At 32.5% G+C, this 23,654-nt stretch overlaps 1 protein-coding gene across 9 annotated transcripts in view; it reads right to left on the bottom strand.

Moving 5' to 3' along the window:
• Positions 1-23,654, bottom strand: part of HERC4 (HECT and RLD domain containing E3 ubiquitin protein ligase 4) — a 142,569-nt gene that overhangs the window by 91,169 nt on the left and 27,746 nt on the right. For all 9 annotated transcript variants that reach the window (XR_010381942.1, XR_010381943.1, XR_010381941.1 and 6 more), the window contains exons 3-6: positions 16,228-16,387; positions 10,373-10,449; positions 7,104-7,325; positions 5,910-6,001 (exon numbers count right to left, since the gene is read on the bottom strand). Coding sequence is in view for 6 of the 9 variants with exons in the window: in XM_031461212.2 (XP_031317072.1) it covers positions 5,910-6,001; positions 7,104-7,325; positions 10,373-10,449; positions 16,228-16,387 (551 nt within the window). In the remaining 3 variants the exon portion in view is untranslated. The remainder of the gene's footprint in view (positions 1-5,909; positions 6,002-7,103; positions 7,326-10,372; positions 10,450-16,227; positions 16,388-23,654) is intronic.

Genomic DNA, 23,654 nt, shown 5'->3' with positions numbered 1-23,654 from the left:
AGCAGCTCTAAGAGGGAAGTTTATAGCAATAAACACTTCCATTAAGGGAAAAAAAAAACTCTTAACAGCCTAACGTTATACCTCAAGAAGCTAGGGAAAACTGCAAACTAAGCCCAAAGTTAGCAGAAAGAAGGAGATTAAAAAGCTTAGAGCAGAAATAAATGAAACAGAGACTTGGAAAACTTTAGAAGAAAATAACACAACAAAGAATTGTTTTTCTGAAAATATGTATTTTTTAACAGACAGATCTTTAGACTACGAAAAAAAAGATAGGTTCACTTCTGGGCTATCTGGTCTGTTTGATTGGTACATGTGTCTGTTTTTATGCCAGTATCATACTGTTTTAATTACTGTAACTTTGTAATATAATTTAAAATCAGAAAAAGTGATGCCTCCACTTTTTCTTTCTCAAGATTATTCTGCCTATTCTGGGTCTTCTGTGATTCTATACAAATTGTAAGGTTGTTCTATTTCTGTGGAAAATGCCATTGGAATTTGGATAAGGATGGCATTGACTCTGTAGGTCACTTTGAGTAGTATAGACATTTTAACTATATTAATTCTTCTATTCTAAGAACAAGAGATATCTTACCACTTACTTCCGTCTTCTTCAATTTCTTTCACTGATACAGTTTTTAGTGTACAGGTCTTTCATCTGTTTAGTGTACCTTTATTCCTAAGTATTTTATTGTTTTTGATGCTATTATAAACGAGACTGCTTCTTAATTTCTGTTCCAGAGAGTTTGTTTCTACCGTATAAAAATGCAACTTATTCTTGTATGTTAATTTTGTATCCTGTAACTTCACTTTATTTGTTTACTGGTTCTAATGGATTTTTCATGGAGTCTTTAGGGTTTTCTATATATATCAGGTCATCTGCAAACAAGAGACAATTTTACTTTTTCCTTTCTAATTTGGATACTTTGTTTTTTTTCTTACCTAATTGCCCTAGCTAGAATTTCCAGTACTACCTTGAATAGAAGTGGTGAGAGCAAGCATCCTGTCTTATTTCTGATCTTAGAAGAATATCTTTCAACTTTTCACCATTAAGTATTATGTTAGTAGTGGGCTTGCCATAGATGACCTTTATTATGTTGAGGTATGTTCCCTCTATACTCATGTTGTTGAGAGTTTTTATCATGAAAGGATGTTGAATTTTGTCAAATGCTTTTCCTGCAACTATTGTGCTGATCATACGATTTTTATCCTTCATTCTGTTAATATGGTGTTGTACACTGACTGATCTGCAAATGCTGAGCCAACCTTGCATCCTGGGGATAAGTCCCACTTGGTCATTGGATATATAATCATTTAAACGTGCTGCTGAATTTAGTTTGCTAGTATTGAGGAGTTTTGTATTTATATTTATGAGGGATACTGGCTTATAATTTTCTTTCCTTGCAGTGTTTTTGGTATCAGGATAATGCTGGCCTCATAAAATAAGTTTAGAAATGTTCCCTCCACTTCTGTTTTTCATAGGAGTTTAATATGGACTGGTGTTAATTATTTTTTTCTCTGGTGGGAGACTTTTGATTACTAATTCAGTCTGCTTATTCTATCAAGGTATATTCAGATTTTCTGCTTTTTTATGATTCAGTTTTGGTAGTTTGTATGCTTCTAGGAATATATCTGTTTCACCTAGGTTATTTGATAAAATTTGTTGGTAAGTAATTGTTGACAACAGTCTCTTATGAACCTTGTATTTCAGCAGTATCAGTTGTAATGTCTCCATTTCCTGAGTTTTTTTTTCTTAGTCTAGCTAAAGATCTGTCCATTAAAAAAAAAAAATCTTTTCAGAAAAACAGTTCTTAGTTGTGTTATTTTCTTCTAAAATTTTCCTAGTCTCTTATTTCATTTATTTCTGCTCTAAACTTTGTAATCTCCTTCTTTCTGCTGTGGGCTTAGTTTGCTGTTTTCCCTAGTTTCCTGAGGTATAAAGTTAGGCTGTTAGTTTTTTCTCCCTTAATGAAGTGTTTATTGCTATAAAGTTCCCTCTTAGAGCTGCTTCTGCTGCATCCAGTAAGTTTTGTTATGTTGTTTCCATTTTCCTTTGTCTCAAGATATTTTTTAATTTTCCTTTTATTTCTTCTTTGACTTAATGATTGTTCTGGAGTGTACTTTTTAATTTCCATGTATTTGTGAATTTTCCAGCTTTCTTCCTGTTAATGATTCCTAGTTTCATACTACAGTGGTTAGAAAACATATTTGTTATGATTTCAATTGTCTTATATTCGTTAAGACTTTATTTGATGATCTCTTCTGCAGAATGTTCCATTGTGTGCTTAAAAGGAATGCGTATTCTGCTACTGGCAGATAAAATTTTATGCATATGTCTTCTAGGTCCACTTGATATAACATGCACTTCGAGTCAAATATTTCCTTATTGATTTTCCATGTGGATAATCTATTCTTTGTTGAAAGTAAGGTATTTAAGTCCCCTACTATTATTACTGTGTTGCTACTTCTGTCTTCAGATCTGTTCATATTTGCTTAATATTTCTTAATATTTGCTGTGTTGGAAAAATATATAGGTACAATTGTTAAATCCTCTCGATGAGCTGACTCCTTTAATATTCATTTCTTTAAAATTATTTAATATAGAGGTCATGTTTAAATTTTTCTGATTATTTTATTATATCATGTCAGAAAGTACACGTCTGATTGGTGATGTTAAAAATAAGTAAGTGGGTCAATGTGTTTCAGCCTCATCTATTCCCATTAAGCTTGATGTTGATCTTTGCTTAGATCCGTTATTTCATTATGGAGTAGAAATTAAATGGAGATAAAATGGGGATAGATTTTCTAATCTTACTATTTCTTCCAGATTCATTAGCTGAAATTCTTCCATAGGGCACTTAACTGATCAACTATTAAGTTACTCTAAAATACAATTTGCAAATAAGAGGCAGGTGAAATGCTTCTTCCTCATTTGCTGATTTTTAGAAAAATGAGTTGTCCTAGCAACCTAGAAAGATAAGCAATGAAGTTTGCTTTGTATTGATTTGGGTAAAAGGAGTATCATTAGGAAATCACAGATTTTTATATACTTGGTATATTTCCATTTATTTCAGACATTATTTGTTAACCACTGAAAGCTCCTTCAAATTGTCCTTCTTATATGATCTTATAGTACTCATTCCTTTTCTGTAACACAACATGCCCAAAACATATTTTCATACTTTTTCTTTTTGCCCCAGATGTGGAATCAGTCTTCTCCAAGAAGCCCTGGTTCCTTTTAGTACAGAGTATACAACAATCAAGAGATGCTCATTGCTTCCAGATTGCACACGTTTAGTTACTTCTAGGAACTTTTAATTTAATTCCTACCATTTTATATCTGTTTTCTCTTAAGATGGAAAGCATAGTTTCTAATGACAGTAAAATAAGTACTTATTTGCTCTATCCTACTCCATAAGCAATATGCTGAAAATAACACAATCAATTTTACTACTAACAATAAGACTACAGAACGCAGTTTAAGATCTCTTTCTGAATTCGGTTTATCTTTAGGCTATTTCCCATTAGCGAGATACAATAAAATATTGTATTTTAAAATGACTAAAAGAATTCTTTTCTCCATAGTGCCGCTACCTATCTTTTTGTTTTTAATTTTTAAGAATTACTTTAATATACAAGTTTTTAATTGTGTATAACAGTTTCTAGGTTCCAAAGTCAAAACTATAAGGTAAGGTTCATTTGGTCTAGATATTAATTCTTTTTAAATATAAACAACATGTAATATGTTTATATTTAACCTCTTCTTATACAAAAGGCAACTATTCTGTATCTTACTCTTTTTAACAACATATCCCAAAGATCATTCCACAACATAAAACACAGATCTTCCTCATTCTGTTCTACAGGTCATGGTACTCCACACAGTGGAGTTCCCAGTTTGTTTAACCAGGCTGCTACTGATGGGCATTTGGATTTCTTCTGTTCTTTTGTTATTAAAATACTACCACAATAAATGGCTTTGTGTATACATAATTTCTTATCTTTTGGATAGATTCTTAAAATTGCTAACGGATTGATAAGTCAAAATGTGCATGTATATGTGATTTGCAGTTCTAAATTTGAAATATTTAGAACTATCCGATTGAATTGTAAAAAAAAAAAAAACTTGAAAAAATTGACATTTTTATAAAAAAATTTGACACAGTAGTGTCCTCATATCAATTAACATGCATATTTTTCCATTTATTCTGCTTTTAAAAGTTTGTTCTAAAATTTTTCCTCATATAATTTTTGTTTGTTTTGCACAGGGAAACTGCTTCATAAAGCAATCCTAATCTATTTGCAAGAAATTCTTCCAGAAAAGCAAAAGACATTGAGACAGAACCATATTCTAACTTACACCAAGGGAAAATAAAATATTTTACTTTTGAAATATTTAGAACTATCCGATTTTTGTTAAAAATTACATACATCAAAAATTCCAGTGAACAAGTATCACCAGCTACTGTTTTGAGAGAGGAAGACAGAAGGCTAACAGAATCAGCATTTTAGAAAAAACTTAATAAAGAGTTAGAAACCCTGGGAAAATAAGATGAGTGGTTATCTGAAAGCCTGCATTTGAAATCATTAACATGTGAGTCTAGCACAAAGTTAGTCCTAAGGAATGATATTATACAAAATATTTTTCACCATTATATTCAACATAACCTTATTTCTTCCGAATACCAATGACAAAAGAGAATGACTAAAATTTTTAACTTGCCAACATGATTTTTTTTGTTGCTAAGTTATTCCATTTTGTTTCTTTTTTTTTTAATTGAAGTATACTCAGTTTACAATGTTGTGTCAATATCTGGTGTACAGCATAATGTTTCAATCATACATATGCATACATATACTCACTGTCATATTCTTTTTAATTATAGGTTACTACAATATATTGAATATAGTGCCCTGTGCTATGAGGCCAACATGATTTAATAAGACTTTGGTGATTGCATTTGTAATCTGAATGATAAAAATCAATAAAATATGATAATAAGGTTGGCAGGTATAGTAAAACTTCCTTACACAAAGGGAAGTAACAAAATTAAGAAAAATTTAAAATATTATGACCAATTACAAAAGTTAAAGTATCTTCAGTATGCTATATTTGATGAGGATGAGAATAATTCTTATTCTAAAATTCCCAATGTGGGAGTAAGCGTGTAGAATTTTATAAATCTGATCAGAAGTCAATTTTTTCTTGCCAATTTTATCTACTATGCAGATAAAAGAAGTAAAAACATTAATTTTTAATTTAGCCAGTAATTTCCCAGTTCATTTATATTAACATGACTATAATAAGTAACTTTGCTGGTGACGGTTAGTTTAATGTTTTTATTTTCATCTTACTTCTAATTGCTAGAGACACGGTGCTAATACTGAACTGGTACATACTCAAGAAAGTGAGAGGTCAGAGTTGGAACAAAACTGTGATGCAAGCTCATTATAACTGCTTGCATAATACTTGGCCTATGCATAATAGAGGGATTTAGTCTCCTCTACTACCTGCCATATTTATAAGCCACATGGGAGCTAAATTAAAATTAGGCAAAGTTATGCAATTTAAACAGGATTGATACACAAAGCGCAGCAAGCCTAACAAACTAAAAACGAATTATTTAATTCAAAGTATTATTTAAGCAGTATTTCACATGAAGCTGATAAACTCAGTAATATATATTAACATCACATTTCATAGTAGATCACTTCACATTTCATAACATGAAACAAAGTTGAAAATTAAGGTAAATTGTTTTTGAGAACAGATAATCTGTCCATTTTTTCAAGATAATTCACTTTTTGGACATCAATAACATCCAAGTTTCAATGTAAATATCATGAAAACATTCACTAACCATAAAATAACTACCATGAGTAATAATAAAGAAGTTTTATGAGTACAATACCTTGGTTAGTGCAGCAGTATGATCTTCTCCACAACAAATATAAACTATTTTCTGAGTTCTTAGTGACTTTAGCAAATTAGGAACATACCTATCTGAAAATTCCAACAAGAGACATTAACAGTATTTTTAAAATTAAAACCCTTCCAAAATGCTTCTCTACAGCCTCCCAAACTCAGTAGACAGTGATGACTACATAATTTTTAACTACAATTCAATTATTTTGTAGTACAAGCCTACTAATTTGGGTTCCCAGGCCTTTCTACTCATGCTGCTGTGATAAAGGAGGGATTCTGAAGGATTAATTTAAGTGTTAAACTGCCCAAATGCCAATCTGCACAGGACTCAGCAATCAAGGAATTTCAAAGCTATTTGACTGATTCCAATATATATACACATCATTCTTTACATTTACTTCATGATAATTAAGCTCGCTGGATCCTACTTTTAGCAGCTTGAAAATTAGTTTCTGCTATTTTGTAGCAAAAAGGAGATATAATATTCTAACCTGATATATTTTTCTTATGCAGAACAAAATAATTTTAAATTCTTTGAGTTACTATTTGTTTATCATTACCAGCTGTTACTAGATCAACAACTCAGTTTTGTCTGTTTAAGTCATTACAATTATGTTGAACTTTAAGAAATTAGTTTCTGTATTTCAAATATTAGCATTTAACCTAATGTAGTTATGAAAAATCAGATTCCAAGATCCCAACTTGTTTTAAGTAGTTATAATTTTTTAAAATTCAAAAGGCTTATTTTCAAGACTCCAGCATCACTGTTAACAGTGATTAATTTAATGTCTCAGATTTAAATATTTCCTTAAAAAACAAAAACAGACGAACACTTTAAATTACTTTTCAGGATAATTTTACAGCTTCTTTCTACCAATAGTGGCTGATAATGTGGTACCAATTTGAAATAATGTTTTTCAACTTTCTTTTAATAAACATCCAACAATAAAGATGTTTGTCCAGATACACTTTCTGTATTTTTTTATAACAAAATTTTTGGCCTTTCCATAATCTCCTAAAAATATTACTATCAAACGGAATTTTTTAATTAACCTATCATCCCATCTTCACATCAGGGAAGATCAGGGTACATTTCTCTCTGACACTAAGACTCACTGTTCCATCTCAAAAGATCATCTCTTTTTAAAAGTATATTTATCTATAAATAATGAGAACATACCGTTTTCATCATTAAGACCTAGTTGACCAAATTTGTTGCGTCCCCATCCAAAGATAGCTCCAGAAAGGGTAAGTACAAAACTATGGGCGCCTCCTGCTGCAACTTGCATGAAAGGGATTCCAAGTAAAGACTTAATCAGCTGTGGTGACGCTTGCTTTTTACAGTCAATGCCTAAACCCAGCTGGCCATATTTATTCTGTCCCCAACAGAAGACTTCACTTGCTGTAAAAGAAAAATCATAAAATTAATTATTTTTCTCACACACACAAAATTTCATTTGAAGATCATCAGCTCAGGGGTATTCTTCTCAGATGAAAATAACATTTACTCTTATTAAATTTATTTCTTATATGGAAACATAATACTACCTAGAATATTCTATATTAGTAGACTTTTAGTTTGACTCACTTTACTGATTTACTGATGAGTAAGTCACATAACTGGAGGTAATCTCATTTCCTGATGCTCCTTAAGAAAGGACTGTTTCTTTTTAATATTCCTCATGTCTCATTTTTATTCTATGATTTCTCCCAAGAGACAATGATCCAAGCTCAAGGCTTCAGTTATCAATTATATGCTGATCACATTAAAAATATAGCTCTAGCCCAGATCTTTTCTCTGAGCAATAAACTCATGTATCCAATTGTTTATCTGACATTTATACTTGGATACTTCAGAGGCATCCCCAGCGCAGCATGCCTTCAACTCAATTCATAACCCCCATCCTATCTCCCATACCTGGACCTCTTCCTAGTGTCCCCCATTTTCAGTAAATGACATCTTAACTGATTCAGCAACACACGTCATAAGTCACAGACATAAGGAGTCGTCCTTCATACTCATCTCCTCTCTTACACACAGATTGTTAACAATCTATCTTCTATCACCAAGTTATATAGTTTCCTTTCTACAGAAAAATATGGCAAATAGATCCACTCCTCACCATTTCACCCGGTTCCTATAATAGTTCTCCCTACTTGCCACATTTGCGCCCCTACTGGAACCATTTTTGCAACTTTAGACATCTTTTTACTTATTTTTCTTAATTAAATAGCACTAAACTAATAACTGACACATTGTAACTGATTTTTTAAAAATTCATACTATAAAATAGACAACTCTTAAAAGTTTCCTTCCAAATTAGACCCCTGGTTCCTCTCCCAAGAGACAACCACTTTTACCAACTGCTTCCAGAATACTCTAGGCACATACTAGCAGACTTCTGTATATACACAAAGATATAAAAATGTAGATTTGACAAATGGCAGACACCATAATAATGGTCTGGATAAAGTTTCAAATTAACTGTTCTATAAATTTCATATGTCTGTGTGTTTGTTTTATAATCTCAAATGAGTTGACCAAAAGATGTAGATTTGATAATGTTGCTCATCTGAAAAAAAGTATGTTAGTGCATTCTCACTGCTCTTGGGATACACAGTTTTAACAAGGCTTATAAGGCTCTGTATGATCTACCTATGTTTCTGAGCTCATTTCATACGAGTCTCTCCCCTCACTCACTGTACTCTAGCCATACACACCTTCCTTTACATTCTCCAATGCCCATTCTCACATACTTGCTGTTTCCTCTGCCTCAACCTTCCCCTCATCTTTGTCTTCTTGTAGGAAGCCTTCCCTGATCTCCCAGATTAAGTTCAGTCTCCCCATTATAGGATCTAAATATCCTAACTTTTTTCTTTACAGTCCTTTCTCACAATATGTGATTATATTGTTATTTGTGTGTCTGTACCAAAAAGGCTAGTAGTGTACTGTGTACCATCATTTACTGTACACCCTAATATGCCCAGTTCATGCTGAGTGATCCAAAAAAAAATTCCACTGAATAAATACGATACTGTTAAAACACGAAGCTGAATAAGGCAAAAGAATACCTTTAAGTATGGTAGAAAACTGTCCTCATTAGTAAAACCTTTGGGTTTAAATTTATCTTGGATTTAGCTACCAAAGCATCAGAAGAGGAGGACACAAAGTAAAAACAAAGAATACAAGGATGCCAACCTCATCCCCCTACTTTATTCCTTAGATGGAATAAATCCAAATTCCTTTATATGGCATATAAGGCCCTTTGTAACAAATCTTTTACTTCACCCTCAACTAAAGATGAGTATGTCTCCCGTGCTCTCACAATACCCACAAAAAAACTATACACCAGTACTCAAATACACAAAATACTTTCCTAATTCTACACTTTTACTAGTGTTATTACCTTAGCCAATCCTCAACATTTCCCCTAGCTACTTCACAACATGCCTCCAATTATCTTTCAAGACTTGCATTAGATGCCAATCCCTTCCTTACTGTTATCAGTTCTACTGACTGAAACTAATTATACTTTTTTCCTTATTCCCATAGCATTTTACTTTTACCTTGACCAAAAGTAGTATGTATTTTTTTTCCGCCTCAACTATATTATTTGTGTATCTGCCTCTTCCACTAGATGGCATGGTTCCTAAAACTCTTTCTCAACTTATTTGTATTTTTCCCCACAGCTCTAGTAGCGTTTTATTCTTAGTAGGCCTCACTGGACATTTAATAAATTAGAAGTATTAATAATGATAATGAAGCCACTGGAACTTCTTTTCAATGATAAAAAACAAATAATATGCAGGTTCCTTACTGACTCGTTATAATCCTTAGCTGGCATATGAAAAAGTTAAATAAATAAGCAAACAAAGGTAACAGGATGCTTAGATGACTTCTGTATTTCTATTCATAAAAAGTTTATCTATGAGATCAAATTAAATTAGGCAAGTTATAGACTTCCCCAGCTATGGCAGAATAGCATTTAGCAGACTAAAGAACACTCAGACACCAAAATAAATTTCATGTTTATATACTAGCAATAAACAATTTGAAAAGGACACCATGCAGAATACAAAAATATCAAATATCTAGGGAAAAATCTAATAAAATTTGTGTAAGACCTCTCCACAGAAAATAAAATGCTACTGAGAAAAATTAAAAGTATAATAAAGAGGGCTATAGCATGTTACAGAATTGAAAGACTCAATATTGTAAAAATTTTCCTCAAATTGACTTGAGAGACAAAGCAATCCCAATCAAAATCCCAATAATCAAAGTATCTGTGAAAACTGACAAGCTAATTAATTCTAAAACGTATATGGAAATGAAAAGGATCAAGAAGAACCAAAACAATCTTTTAAGAACAAAGTTGGAGGAATTTCTGCTGAATTAAAGTATCAAGTAATAAAGCTGAAAAAGGGAAAGAAAATAAAAACAATGCTTACCTTTAGAAAGTGCAAGTGAATGATAGTAACCACAAGCAACCTGTACTATCTGGATATCTGACAAACTTTTAATATTTCTAGAAAAATAAGAAGAGAGATTAGGATTAGTTAATTCCATTTAATAAATGGATCCCTGAATGCTATTTATTTACAGTATTTATTGACTACCTATTATGTGCAAGTAGTTTCCTTACCCGCAAGCAGTTCCTTACTAGCATGATGTAGCAGTTTATGCTGTTTTTTTTCATACAGGCCCAATTTACCAAAAATTTATGCTAAAATCAATAAACAAAATCTAGATATGAAAACAAATCAACAGATGTGATGAGAAAACATTTTTGAGAGGACAGTATTTCAGCACAGTAAACTACATTCACACCTCAGTGCCTTCATAATGCATATGTTTTATTATCAAAATTTAAAAAGTCTTTAGCTTAAAATGTGTGAAACTTGGCAATATATTTGTAAAACAAATGCACATGATCTAACTTATCTAAAAAGGATGTTTGGCCTAGTTATGTGTATGTTCTCCTCTATTGGGTTCCTTAAGAATCAAAAGGGATTCCTATCATCTAGTGCTCAAAATTCACAAATTATGAAACTTACTCCCTTTGGACTATCCTTTTGCTTTACATCTAAATCAGTGATATTCAACTTAATTCTTTACTAGGGAAATTTAATCAATTCACATCTATTATGATCACTGATGTGTTCAGTCATATTTCTGTCATCTTGTGTTTCTTCTTTATATTTTCATATTTTCTTTTTTCCCCCCAATCTCTGACTTTTCCTTAACTGCACTCTACCTGTAAAGGTTAATTGTTAAAACACTACAAAAATCAATGTAACTCTGTGCATCAATCATCCGAGGTTTTCTTTATGTAGTTCCCCTTCACCTGGTCGTTCTACTATTTTTCCTGAATGAATGTCTTCAAGAAAAAAAGAGGGGGAGAAAATATAGCATGTTTCTTATTTCCCTTTACCTGATACTGCCACCTGACCTGATTCTGCCATATGAGAGTCCGGAGCAAGTTCTGACCAGAGTGTCGATACCCATGATTTTCAGGAGGCAGCTTCAGCAAATCAAATTTTGAGCAGGAGAAAGGACAGTTAATCTAATTCCATATTGTTGTATTAGAAAGACTTTTATTTAGTGGATTTATGTTCTTAACTACAAAACTTGAAAGTTGTACTGCTACAATTTAGCAGAATCCAACAGGTTGGCTGGATTCAAAGCACCTTCAGATTTTCAAATATAGCAAAATGTCTTTTTTTCTTGCAGTTAGCAAACCCAAACACAGGCAATGTAAAAACAGGAATAAAAAAATACATGGATATGTACAACTGTGCTGAAGTTACTCAACATTTACTGTTACTGCTTATGTATATTAGGCACATCATACATTGACTAGTGAACTTTATTAAATATTTTTAAAACACCAACGGCTCCAAGTTTGAAGTCCAACTTGCAGGACCAAGTAAAACTTTTCAAAATACTACATTTTCATAGCACCTTGTTTTCTCCTTCACAGCATCTGTCTCCATTAATTACCAGCATACTTATTAATTAAATTATTATTATATTTTGCTAAACAATAAGCTCTGTGAAGGCATATTATTATCTTATACTCATGGAATCCCTAGCACCTACCATAATGCCTGGCAAAAAGTATGTTCAAAAACAAAAACAAAACTATGTAAAGCATCCACTGTTAGAAGTGAATCTGTAATGTCCTTGAGTTTTTAGTATTAAAAGTTTGCCCAAAAAACTTCTAAATTTGCAGAGCAATTTAAACTCAGTGACTCCCAATATCAAAATATTATCAAAAAGCTTGGAATATAACATAAATGCTAACTTCTTTAGCCATATCTGCTACAGAGACATAGGAAAGATATTCTTCTGTGGCATTACTGTTTTAAACAAACAAACAAAATCTCCCTTCATCTCTTTCCAGATTTAATACACTGAAGATTGCTGGGGATGGGGAAGAGGAAAGGATATGTTTTCTTGTTTTTTTTTTTAAGCTTTCAGGAATAAAACAGAAAAAGAAAGAAAAATATTGTGAATGGTAAAACTTAATTTTACCATGTTCCATTCTTCTTAAAGAGGTAACAAATTAGAAAATTCTTAATAAAACTGAATTTTATAGAATTCATCAAAAAAATCCCCAATAAGTAAAAAAGATAATGTACATCTTTATTGGCTTTTAATTTTTAAAAGGATTCAAATGTGATTAACAGGAAAAGTAAAATAAGTCAGAATAAATTTTGTAAATAAAAAGTATATATTTACATGTATATATGCTCTACATAAAGATTCCTAATTAATCAGAACTATGAAAAGAAAATCAAAATTCAGATGTCTAGGGTAAATATTTCATAACTGTTTATCAATTTAAAATAACTCCCTAAGGTTTAGAATATGTCAAACATTTTTACATGGCTATGACATCACTAAAATTATTCACTGTAAAGAACAAAATAATTACTGAATTTTGGAAGATGTTTGAGACTTCTAAGAAAATACAATAAACTTGGAAATAAAATTTATACACCCCTCTTTGCAAAGTCTTAACTTAAAAATCAAAACATAAATTGTTAAACAGATGTATTGTGGTACTGTTACATTTTTTCCAACTTAATGTATGGTGGCAATATAGGCAGAAACCAGGCATTTGCAATTGTCTATGAACATAAAATTGTAACAACTATTAATAACGACTCGTGAAAAGTTTACATTATATAATTAAGAATTTGAAGAACTAAAGTATTAAATATTTTGCCAATACCAAACTCATCATGGCATATACATTTTATAAGTACAGGTTTCTATATGCCAATCATACCTCAATAAAGTGGTTTTAAAAATATATTTTGCCAGTAAAACATAATCAACAAATTTCCATTTCCCAATTAAGCCACAACTTTCTTAGTGATTTGAGAAAAGTCTTAGTACCAACTCATCCATTTTGAAAAATTTAGGCTAACAACGGATCTAGTCTCTACCATTAAGAAATACTCTTTAACTTTCTTTTTAATTTAAAATGTTTGGAACTTTCAGATGCTAATGCTATGCAGCTAATTGTAATATACTTTTATAACTGATTAAACCAAGAAAATCAATTTTATTTTTGACCAGGCTGACAATTCATACATTTTTAATTAAGTTTCTATAGTCCAAAAATAGCTGTTCTCACAAGGATAATCATATTATACCATCCTGTCATAATTTCTTATTACAAATGCCCAAAAAACAGAACTTTAAAAAATAAACTACAACTTTATTTCCAACAGTTATTCTTCTTACATTAAATTAAAAGACAGTAAAATTAGGATTAACTTTTAAAAAAAAATATAATACACACCAGAAACTGACACATTGTAACTGACTATACTTTAATAAAAAAGATACATGTCCCTAAACAAATAAAATTAATTAATTAAATTAAGGCATAACATATCCTACATAAAAAGAAATGACTAACCAGAAATGCAGGTCTACAGAGACCACTGATACTGAATAATCTGTCTTTCCCCAAGAAGTAATGATTTCAAAACAAAACAAAATTAGAAACAGGAAGAAATTATCAAATAATAAGAGCTTCAAATATAATCTATTCATTATTAATTTTACATTCATCTTTAATTTTAAAGTGTCACCTAATTTACATACTGTCATCTATTGGCATAAAAACAGGTTTTATTTTCAAGAAAATACAGTCAAATGTTAATCCTCACTTCCCCGATCACCCTTACGAAAATCATAAATGCTAATTTTAAAAAATATATTCACATGTATCTCAGTGTCCTATCTTCTATACAGGTTTTATTAAAAATGTATGTGAAAATTACAAAGCTGGCTGACATCTCTAAGCATCTAGAAAACACCCTGCATCTAAAAAAATGATTTGGTACTGAAATTTTAAAAGGCAAAAAAATCACTGATAATCTTTCCTAAAAATCTATTTCTACTGAAATACTAAATAGTCTTTTAAGAAATGAAAATGTCAGTAAAAATGATATGTATGTCACAATAAAACAGATCAGTTCAAGAAAAACCAAGAATGCTGAACAGGAAAAAATGCCCTACTATACACCTTAGAGTTAAGACAGATGCTCAGTAAATACATAAATAGAGAAGTTTAAACCAAAGAACTCAGTTAAGATCTCTTTCAGGTCCCCATCTAAGTTCACAGAACAGTAGTCACAAATACATAACTGGGCAACCTTCAAATAAATTGTCATATAGTAAAAGTTTCTCCTTATAGTAACTTTCTTTCCATTTACTAATCATCTATGGATTCCTGACTAAAATCTCTTACACCAGAACTGAACAGCAAAATAAATAAAAAAAATTGTAAGCATAAGAATTAAGAGAATAAAGTGGAGTAAAAATTAGGGAAACTAGCAAGTTTTGCCATGAATCATGGTTTTGAGAATATCGTCTTAGAAAACCTAACAAGTCCCTTTTCAATCCTTAAACACAAAATTCTTAAAATCTTAAATAAAATCCCATTCTACAACAATATACTTAGCTTAAGGAAAAAATTTTTTCTCACAACAGCATCACAGTTACAGACATAAAAAGCATAATGGGAAGTGTGTTTGTTACTTGTTATTGCAGAAGAAACAACGAAGAAGGAATTTGTAGAATTTGGTTACAAGCTCTATTTAAAAACATGTGAATGTGATGATGTATCCAAAAATCTCAACAGACAGTTCATTACTAGAACAAATATAAAAGGTCAAACTGAAGATGAAATAAACTTTCAATATGTTAAAATAAAGCAAATACTTTACATGTATACTTTAAGTTTTTAAATAAACATATACACATGATGGAAGGTTATGGGCTTACTGAAGGAACTAGCTGCCTTTCTTCGTTAACTCATTTCTAACAATGGTAAGAGTTCCTGTTCTGAAATACATTAGCTCCCGTGCTCCATTTTCTTATCCTGGTAGTTATTTTTTAAACCAAAACAAACATTATCTACATTAAGTTAAAAACAAAATATCTAAATGTGTATTAAAAAAGGCTACCTGAGATAAATCTAAAATTAGTTTAATACCTCGGTTCCCTGGAGAGTTCTCTTTTGTCCCTAAAACTACTACTAGAAAGAAAAAACAAGAGTTTAAGGAGGCAAGAATTTATATAATTTTAAACATGAAGCATGAATTAGTGTATTAATTACGTACATAAAAGAAATTGGATACTCTTCTTTAAATCTTTATATTTTTACCTAGATATGTTCATGCTCTTAGAGTTATTAATATTAAAGCAATGGCTATGCCCTATGTAAATCTGTATGACTACAACATTGATGAGTCATTGTTTATTTTTAAATTTTGAAAACATTCTATGACAAATTTGTGGTTAGCATAAATTAAATTGTGGTCACTACTATGTAAAAATGTGGAAAATGAATTCTTTTTATGCTTTAAACATGTGGGACTTCTATATTCAATAAAAATAAACACTGAAAAAAAAGATACATGCAACCAACTAATATTTAATAAATATTTCAATAGCTGAGGTACTCAAGATAGTAGAATTAATGGTTTAAATCAGTCTCGCCCACCTAAAAATCCTATTAAGAGAAAATTTATAATAAAGTATATATTCCCCATCCTTTTTCTTTACAAACAGAAATGACTTGGGGAAAATACGGAGTATATAAGATATAGCACTCAATCCAAAATTAAAGGCAAGAACCTACCTAGTAAATGCCTTAAGAACTCAGAGGGGAGAAGTAATTAGGTGTCAACTCTTAAATGCCCACAGTAAGCAAAATAATTTAGATAACAAATTTATTATAAAAGATTGTTAAAGACCTCTTGTTGGTCACCTTTGTTACCTGGGTACTCTGATACATTCCTCTGATCCTAGCAGGCCAAGCTGTCCATCAGAATCGAGACCCCAAGCATACACCTGGCCCTTGTCATTTAGTGCTAATGTATGAGCTTCTCCACATGAAACAGCTACGATATTTTGGGCATCCAGGGCAACAACCTGCTCTACAGAAATCAAGAAGAGACACATTACATTCTAATTTTAAACTCCCAATAAGAATAAAATACAGTGTTTATCTTGTACAAAAAAGCTAAGGAAATGCTGAAATACAGACTAAGTGTAACTTCAGTTATTCTGAAAAACCTAACAAATATGTTCCACACAAAATTCTCAATGTGGTAAATGCAGAAATATATCATAGGGCATAATCAATTCAGAATGTTAGGTGAATTGAACATTTTGGGGAAGAAGTAAACGGTTCACAAGGATTCTCTCAGAAAGTGCTCTTCATTTGAAGCCATTACCAATAAAAAGAACGGAGTCCAGCTGAAAGGGAATCATTTAAATAATTTGGCTTGTTTGTATTTTAACAATAAGATCATAACTGACACACACATTACCATATGAATACTACTATGGAGTGATCCTGAAATTAATGAAATAATCTGAATTAGCAATTTCTGACAGGAAACAATTCTTTACAGATCTCATAAATAAATATCTATTGGATATGCTGAGGAGAGAATTGAAAGGCAACGTGACCATAACAAATAGGTTTCAGCTTACAGGCTGCCATTTTAACACTGAAGATATAAAACCTTCATATGTGATTAAAACATGTTCAAGCTTTAAGTCAGTAATTAAAATAATGGCCCTTCAGAGGACTGTCAGCAGCCACTGACAAATCAATAAAGAAAGTGAAACTGTCTCCTTAGTATCTTTAAGATCTGCATTGTCTATCAGTTTTTTTAATAGTACCACAAGTTCTTTTAAAACACCATTTAAAATTAACTTTTTAATCTAATAAGAAAGCTATGTCTTCAATAAACTGAAAGTCTATTGTTGCAGAGACATTAAAATTGAATCCATCAGGGTTTCTTCAGAAGCACATTTTAGCTAATGTACAAGTGCAGCTATTCAATAATGAAACAGATTATATCAAGGAGGTTTAAATCCCTATATATAAATTCAGATTATATCTTAATTACTTATTCTGCATTTTAGGGTGGGAGGTTAGCCCTTAGACAGCCTCCAGGAATTTGCTCTAATGATACATTATCTTAAGTACTTACCTTAAAGTACTATGAGTTAATTTGTGAAGCTGATGAACAGTACATGGAAGTTCATTATACTCATCTCTCACTTTTTGTGCATATTTTTTGCATGTGTTTTTAAAAAGTATATTGCAGTAACGCACAAAACCAAAAATATATAACACGGCACCCCCCCAAAAAAGAAAAAGGACTTAGAAGTATGGCATCATTTATTTACATCAAAATATTCCCATAAATCTTAATTATGAAGACAGAAGTAAAATGCACAAATCTGTTATCCTTCACAAAGCCCCTGAAACGAGTCAATGTTTCTTGAAAATAATCTTCATAGGAAATATAGTAAAGAGCAGAAAATGACACGATGACAAGAAGAATGAGTAAGACTGGTTGGTTCAACAACATATGAAGAGTACTTAAATTAGACAGCAATGGCTATAAAATCAAAGGTACTAAAAATCAAAGAAACAAAGAAGAAATAATCATTCATACCAAACACTAATATTTACTGTAAATTTCTTGTGCTCTAAGCACTAGACACACAGATAAATAAAAGAGTTTTCATCTTCAAGGAGTTTACTGTCTATAGAAAAACAGGTGAGACAGGGATTGTGATTAAATGCTAAGATCAACAAAAGGCATCATGGGAACATAAGATACTTATTAAAGCCTTTAAAGATAATAGGAAGAATTCTGGAAGACAGTGACACTTAAGCAGCTGAGGAAAAAGGAAGAGATTCCATGTATGCATCTGAGAAAATTCAAATTATTTTCTCAAATACCGCAAAACAAACTAAAAGCAAAGTGAAAAGACTGATTTTTAAAAAGCAGAGGAAAATGTTATCGACCTGTCAAACAAAGAAACAGCCTCCCTAATATTTAAAACTGGGGGGGAAAAGAGCAGTAATTCAGTGAAAAATAAGCAAAAGATGTGAACTGATAGTTCACAAAAAAAGAAACAGAAATGGCCCTTACTCCTATGAAAAGACGCTCAACTTCACTGATAAGAGAAATGAAAATTCAATCTACATCGGGAAGCCAATTATACATTCTCTTAGAAAATTAATAAAGCCACACACTGTTTTTTAAAATTAGAAGTACTGAGGATTGACCCAAAACCTTGCTTATGCTAAGCATGCACCCTACCAGACTTACACCCACCCCTCAAGACATACACTTTTAACTGGTGCACATTTCTATAGGGTTAACCTTCAATTATAAAAGTTTACATTTATCAGAAGAATGAGAAGATAAGCCACTGACTCGGAGAAAATATTCACAAAAGACACAACTAATAAAGGATTGCTATCCAAAATATTTTTTAAAATTTCTTAAAACCCAACAGTAAGAAAATAAATAACCCAATCTTGTCAACATGGCAGAGAAGGACCTTGAGTTCACCTCCTCTCATGAATACAACAAAACCACAGCTGACTGCTGAACAACCATCAATAAAAACAGACTGAAACCAGGGGGAAGATATAGCTCCAGTGGCAGAGTGCATAACATGTACCACGCCCTGGGTTCAACATCCCCTACCTTCTCTAAAAATAAACAAACAAATCTAATAATCTACTCCCCACCCCGCAAAGAAACAAAAACAAAAACAAAAACAAAAACAAAAAGACTGGAACCTACCAAAAAAAACCCATCTTCTACAACTAGAAACATAAAGAGGGAACCATAGCAGAACAGCAAGAGGGGCGCACTTGCATATTCCAGTCCCATAACCCCCAGTGGGTGATCCAAAAGCTGGAGAATAACCAAATTGCGGGGTTCTCCTACAGGAGTGAGTTCTGAGCCCCTTGTCAGGCACCCCAGCCCTGAGGGTCCAGCATTGGGAGAAGCCACCAGAATGTCTGGCTTTGAAGGCTAGTGAGGCTTAATTGCAGGAGCTTCACAGGACTGGAGCAAACAGAGACTTCACTCTTAAAGAGTGCACACAAAATCTCACATACACGGGGGCCAAGGGTTGACCGAAGCAATATTTTCACAGGAATGTGGGTCAAACCTGTCTGCTGGTCTTGGAGGTTTCAGGGGGTGGGTGGGAGGGTAGTGTAGCTGTGGCTTACCCTTTGAACATAAAAGCTGGTGGTGACAGAAGGAAGGGGGGATATTCATCTGCATAAACTCACCTGGAGGCTGACATCTTGCTTGGGGCATGAGCACCAAGACCTGGCCCCACCCAACAGCCTGTAGGCTTAAGTGCCAAATAACTAACAGGGTGGGAACACAGATCCATCCATCAGCAGACAGGCTACCTTAAGACTTTCTGAGCCCACAGCCCCCTCTAAGCACACCCCCAGGCATGGGTCTGTCCACCAGAGAGCCAGACCCAGCTCCACCCATCAGTGGGCAGGCATCAGCCCCTCCTACCAGGAAGTATGCAGGAGCCTATAGACTAGACTCATCCACCAGGGGGCAGACAACAGAAGCAAGAAATCTATGACCCCATAGCCTTAGGAACCAAATTTACAAATACAGCCCAGACCCCTACGTGGGACCAGTCAGCTCCTGGCCCATGGATAACAAGAGGGGAGTGTACAGCTGGGATACTTAGGATGCCCCCTACAAAGGGCCACTTTTCCCAGGTCAAGAAATCTAACTAACCCACCACATAATAAATATACAAACAGAAATTCAGACAAAATGAAGTAGCAAGGAAATATATTCCAAAAGAACAAGGTACAACCCCAGAAAAATTAAGTAATGCAGAGACAGGCAATCTACCCAAGAAAGAGTTCAGATTAATGATCATGAAGGAAAAGAATGGATGCACAGAATGAGAAGTTAAAAGCTTTTAACAAAGAGTTAAAAAATATAAAAAATAATCAAATAGTTGAAGACTATAATAAATGAAATGAAAGATACACTCAAAGGAATCAACAGTAGAATAAACGAGGCAGAAGAATGGATCAGAGAGCTTGAACACAGAGTAGTGTAAATCACTGCCATATAACAGAAAAAAGAATGAAAAGAAGGAAGAGACCTCTGGGAAAATATTAAGCAAACTAACATTCACATTACACAGGTTCCAGAAGGAGAAGAGAGAGAAAGGGCCTGAGAAGATATTTGAAGAGACAATAACTGAAATCTTCCCTACCATAGGAAAGGAAATAGTCACCCAAGTCCAGGAAGCACAGAGATTCCCATACAGTATTATTCCAAAGAGGAGCACACTGAGACCCATGGTAATCAAACTAACAAAAAAGTTAAAGATAAAGAGACAATACTAAAAGCAACAAGAGAAAAGCAACAAATAACATACACAGGAACTCCCATAACATTATCATCTGATTTTTCAGCAGAAACTCTGCAGGTCAGAGGGAAGTAGCATAATATATTTAAAGTGATCAAAGAGAAAAAACCTACAACCAAGAATACTCTACCCAGCAAGGCTTCATTCAGATTTGATGGAGAAATCAAAAGCTTTACAAACAAGCAAAAGCTAAAAGAATTCAGCACCACCAAACCAGCTTTACAACAAATGCTAAAGGAACTTCTTTAGGTGGAAAAGAAAAGACCACAATTAGAAACAAGAAAATTACAAAACAGAAAAGCTCACCAGTACACACAATCATACAGTAAAGGTAGGAAGTCATCTACACACAAACTAATAGGAAAGTTAAAAGACAAAAGTAGTAAAATCATCTGTATCCACAATAAGCAGTTAAAGGATACACAAAACAATTAGCTGTAAAATATGATATCAATATCAGTAATCATGAGGGGAGTATGAATGCAAGGTATTTAAAATGCATCTGGTATAAAAAATAAACAAGTTTCTTCCCTGTAGCACAGGGAAAATATATTCAATATCATGTAGTAACCTATAACAAAAAAGAACATGAAAACAAACATACGTACATACATGTATGACTGAAACAATATGCTCCACACCAGAAACTGATATAACAGTGTAAACTGACTATATTTAAATAAATAAATAAAATGCATTTGAAATTAAGAGGTCAGCAACTTAAAACAATCATGTATGTATGTATGTGTGTGTATATACTTTTATACCAAAACCTCATGGTAACTGCAAACTAAAAACCTGTAATAGACAATAGACACAAAAATAAAGAGGAATCCAACATAGCACTAAAGATAGTCATCAAATAAAATAAAGAACAAAATTGAAAAGGGGGAAAAAGAACAACTCAAAGCAATTAAGAAAATGGCAATAAGAACATACTTATCAATAATTACCTTAAATGCAAATGGACTAAACAATCCAATCAAAAGATACAGACTGGCTGAATGGATACAAAACAAGACCCATATATATGCTGTATACAAGAGACCCACTTCAGACCTAGGGACACACACAGACTGAAAGTGAAGGGATGCAAATGGAAACCAAAAGAAAGCTGGAGTAGCAAATATTTATATCAGACAAAACAGACTTTAAAAGAGACAAACAGGGACACTACATAATGATCAAGGGGTCAACCCAAGAAAAGGATGTAACAATTGTAAATATATATACACCCAAAAAAGGAGTACCTCAATATATACAGCAACTGTTAACAAACATAAGACAAACTGCCAGTAACACAGTAATAGTGAGGACCTTAACACCCCATTTACAACAACGAACAGATCATCCAGACAGAAAAACAGCAAGGAAATATAGGCCTTAAATGACACACTAAACCAGATAAACTTAATTGATACTTAGCATTCCATCTGAAAGCAGCAGAATACACATTCTTTTCAATTATACATGGAACATTCTGTAGGATAGATCACATACTGGGCCACAAAACAAGCCTTGGTAAACCAAAAACAAAACAAAACAAAACAAAACAAAACAAAACTTGAAAGTATATCAAGTATCTTTTCTGACCACAAGACTATATTAGAAATCAATTACAAAAAGAAAAAAGAAAAAAAAACTGCAAAAAACACAAACACAAGGAAGCTAAACAATATGCTACTAAACAACCAATAGATAATTGATGAAATCAAAATGAAATTTTTTAAAAAGCAGGGACAAATGAAAACACAATAATTCAAAACCTATGGGATGCAGAAAAAGCAGTTCTAAGCGGGAAGTTTGTAATGACATAATCTTACCTCAGAAAACAAAAATGTCAAACAACCTACCCTTACACCTAATTCACCTAGAGAAGAAACAAACAAAACCCAAAATACAAGGAAAGGAATCATAAAGATCAGAGCAGAAATAAATGAAAGAGACTAAAAAAAAATAGAAAGGATCAATAAAACTAAAAGCTGATTCTTTGAAAAGATATACAAAATTGATAAACCTTTAGTGAGATTCATCAAGAAAAAAAGGGAGAGGACCCAAATCAATAGAAATGAGAAAGAAGTTGTAAGTGACGCCACAGAAATACAAAGGACCATAAGAGGCTATTACCAAAAACTATATACCAATAAAATGGAAAACCTATAAGAAATTGACAAATTCTTAAAAAGGTACAATCTTCCAAGACTGAACCAAGAACAAATAGAAAATATGAACAGACTACCAGTACTGAAATCGAATCAGTAATTTACAAACTCCCAAACAAAAGTCCTAAACCAGATGGCTTCACAGGTGAATTCTACTAAATATTTACAGAAGAGTTAACACCTATCCTTCTGAAACTATTCCAAACAATTGCAGAGGAAGGAACACTTCCAAACACATTCTATGATGCCATCATCACCCTGATATCAAAACCAAGGGTATCTCTCTCTCTCTCACACACACACACACACAATTACAGGCCAATATCCCTGATGAACACAGATGCAAAAATTCTCAACAAAATTCTTGCAAATTGACTCCAACAATACATTAAAAGGATGATACACCATGATCAAGTGGGATTTATTCCAAGGACACAAGGATTTTTCAATATCCACAAATCAATCAGGGTGATACATCACATAACTTAAAAATAAAAACCATATGATCATCTCAATAGATGTACAAAAAGCATCTGATAAAATTCAACATCCATTTATAGTAAAAACTCTCCAGAAAGTGGACATAGAAGGAACATATCTCAACATAACAAAGGCCATATGACAAGCCTACAGCTAACATCATACTCAATAGTTAAAAACTAAAGGCATTTCTTCTAAGATCAGGAACAAGACAAGGATGCCCACTCTTGCCACTTTTATTCAACATAGTTTTGGAAGTCCTAGCTACAACAATTAAAGAAAAAGAAATAAAATGAATCCAAATTGGAAAAGAAGTAAA

Source organism: Camelus dromedarius, chromosome 8 (assembly GCF_036321535.1).
Source record: "Camelus dromedarius isolate mCamDro1 chromosome 8, mCamDro1.pat, whole genome shotgun sequence".
Lineage (NCBI taxonomy): Eukaryota > Metazoa > Chordata > Mammalia > Artiodactyla > Camelidae > Camelus > Camelus dromedarius.
Note: the sequence above shows the minus strand (reverse complement) of the source record. Positions and strands in the feature narration are given on the sequence as shown.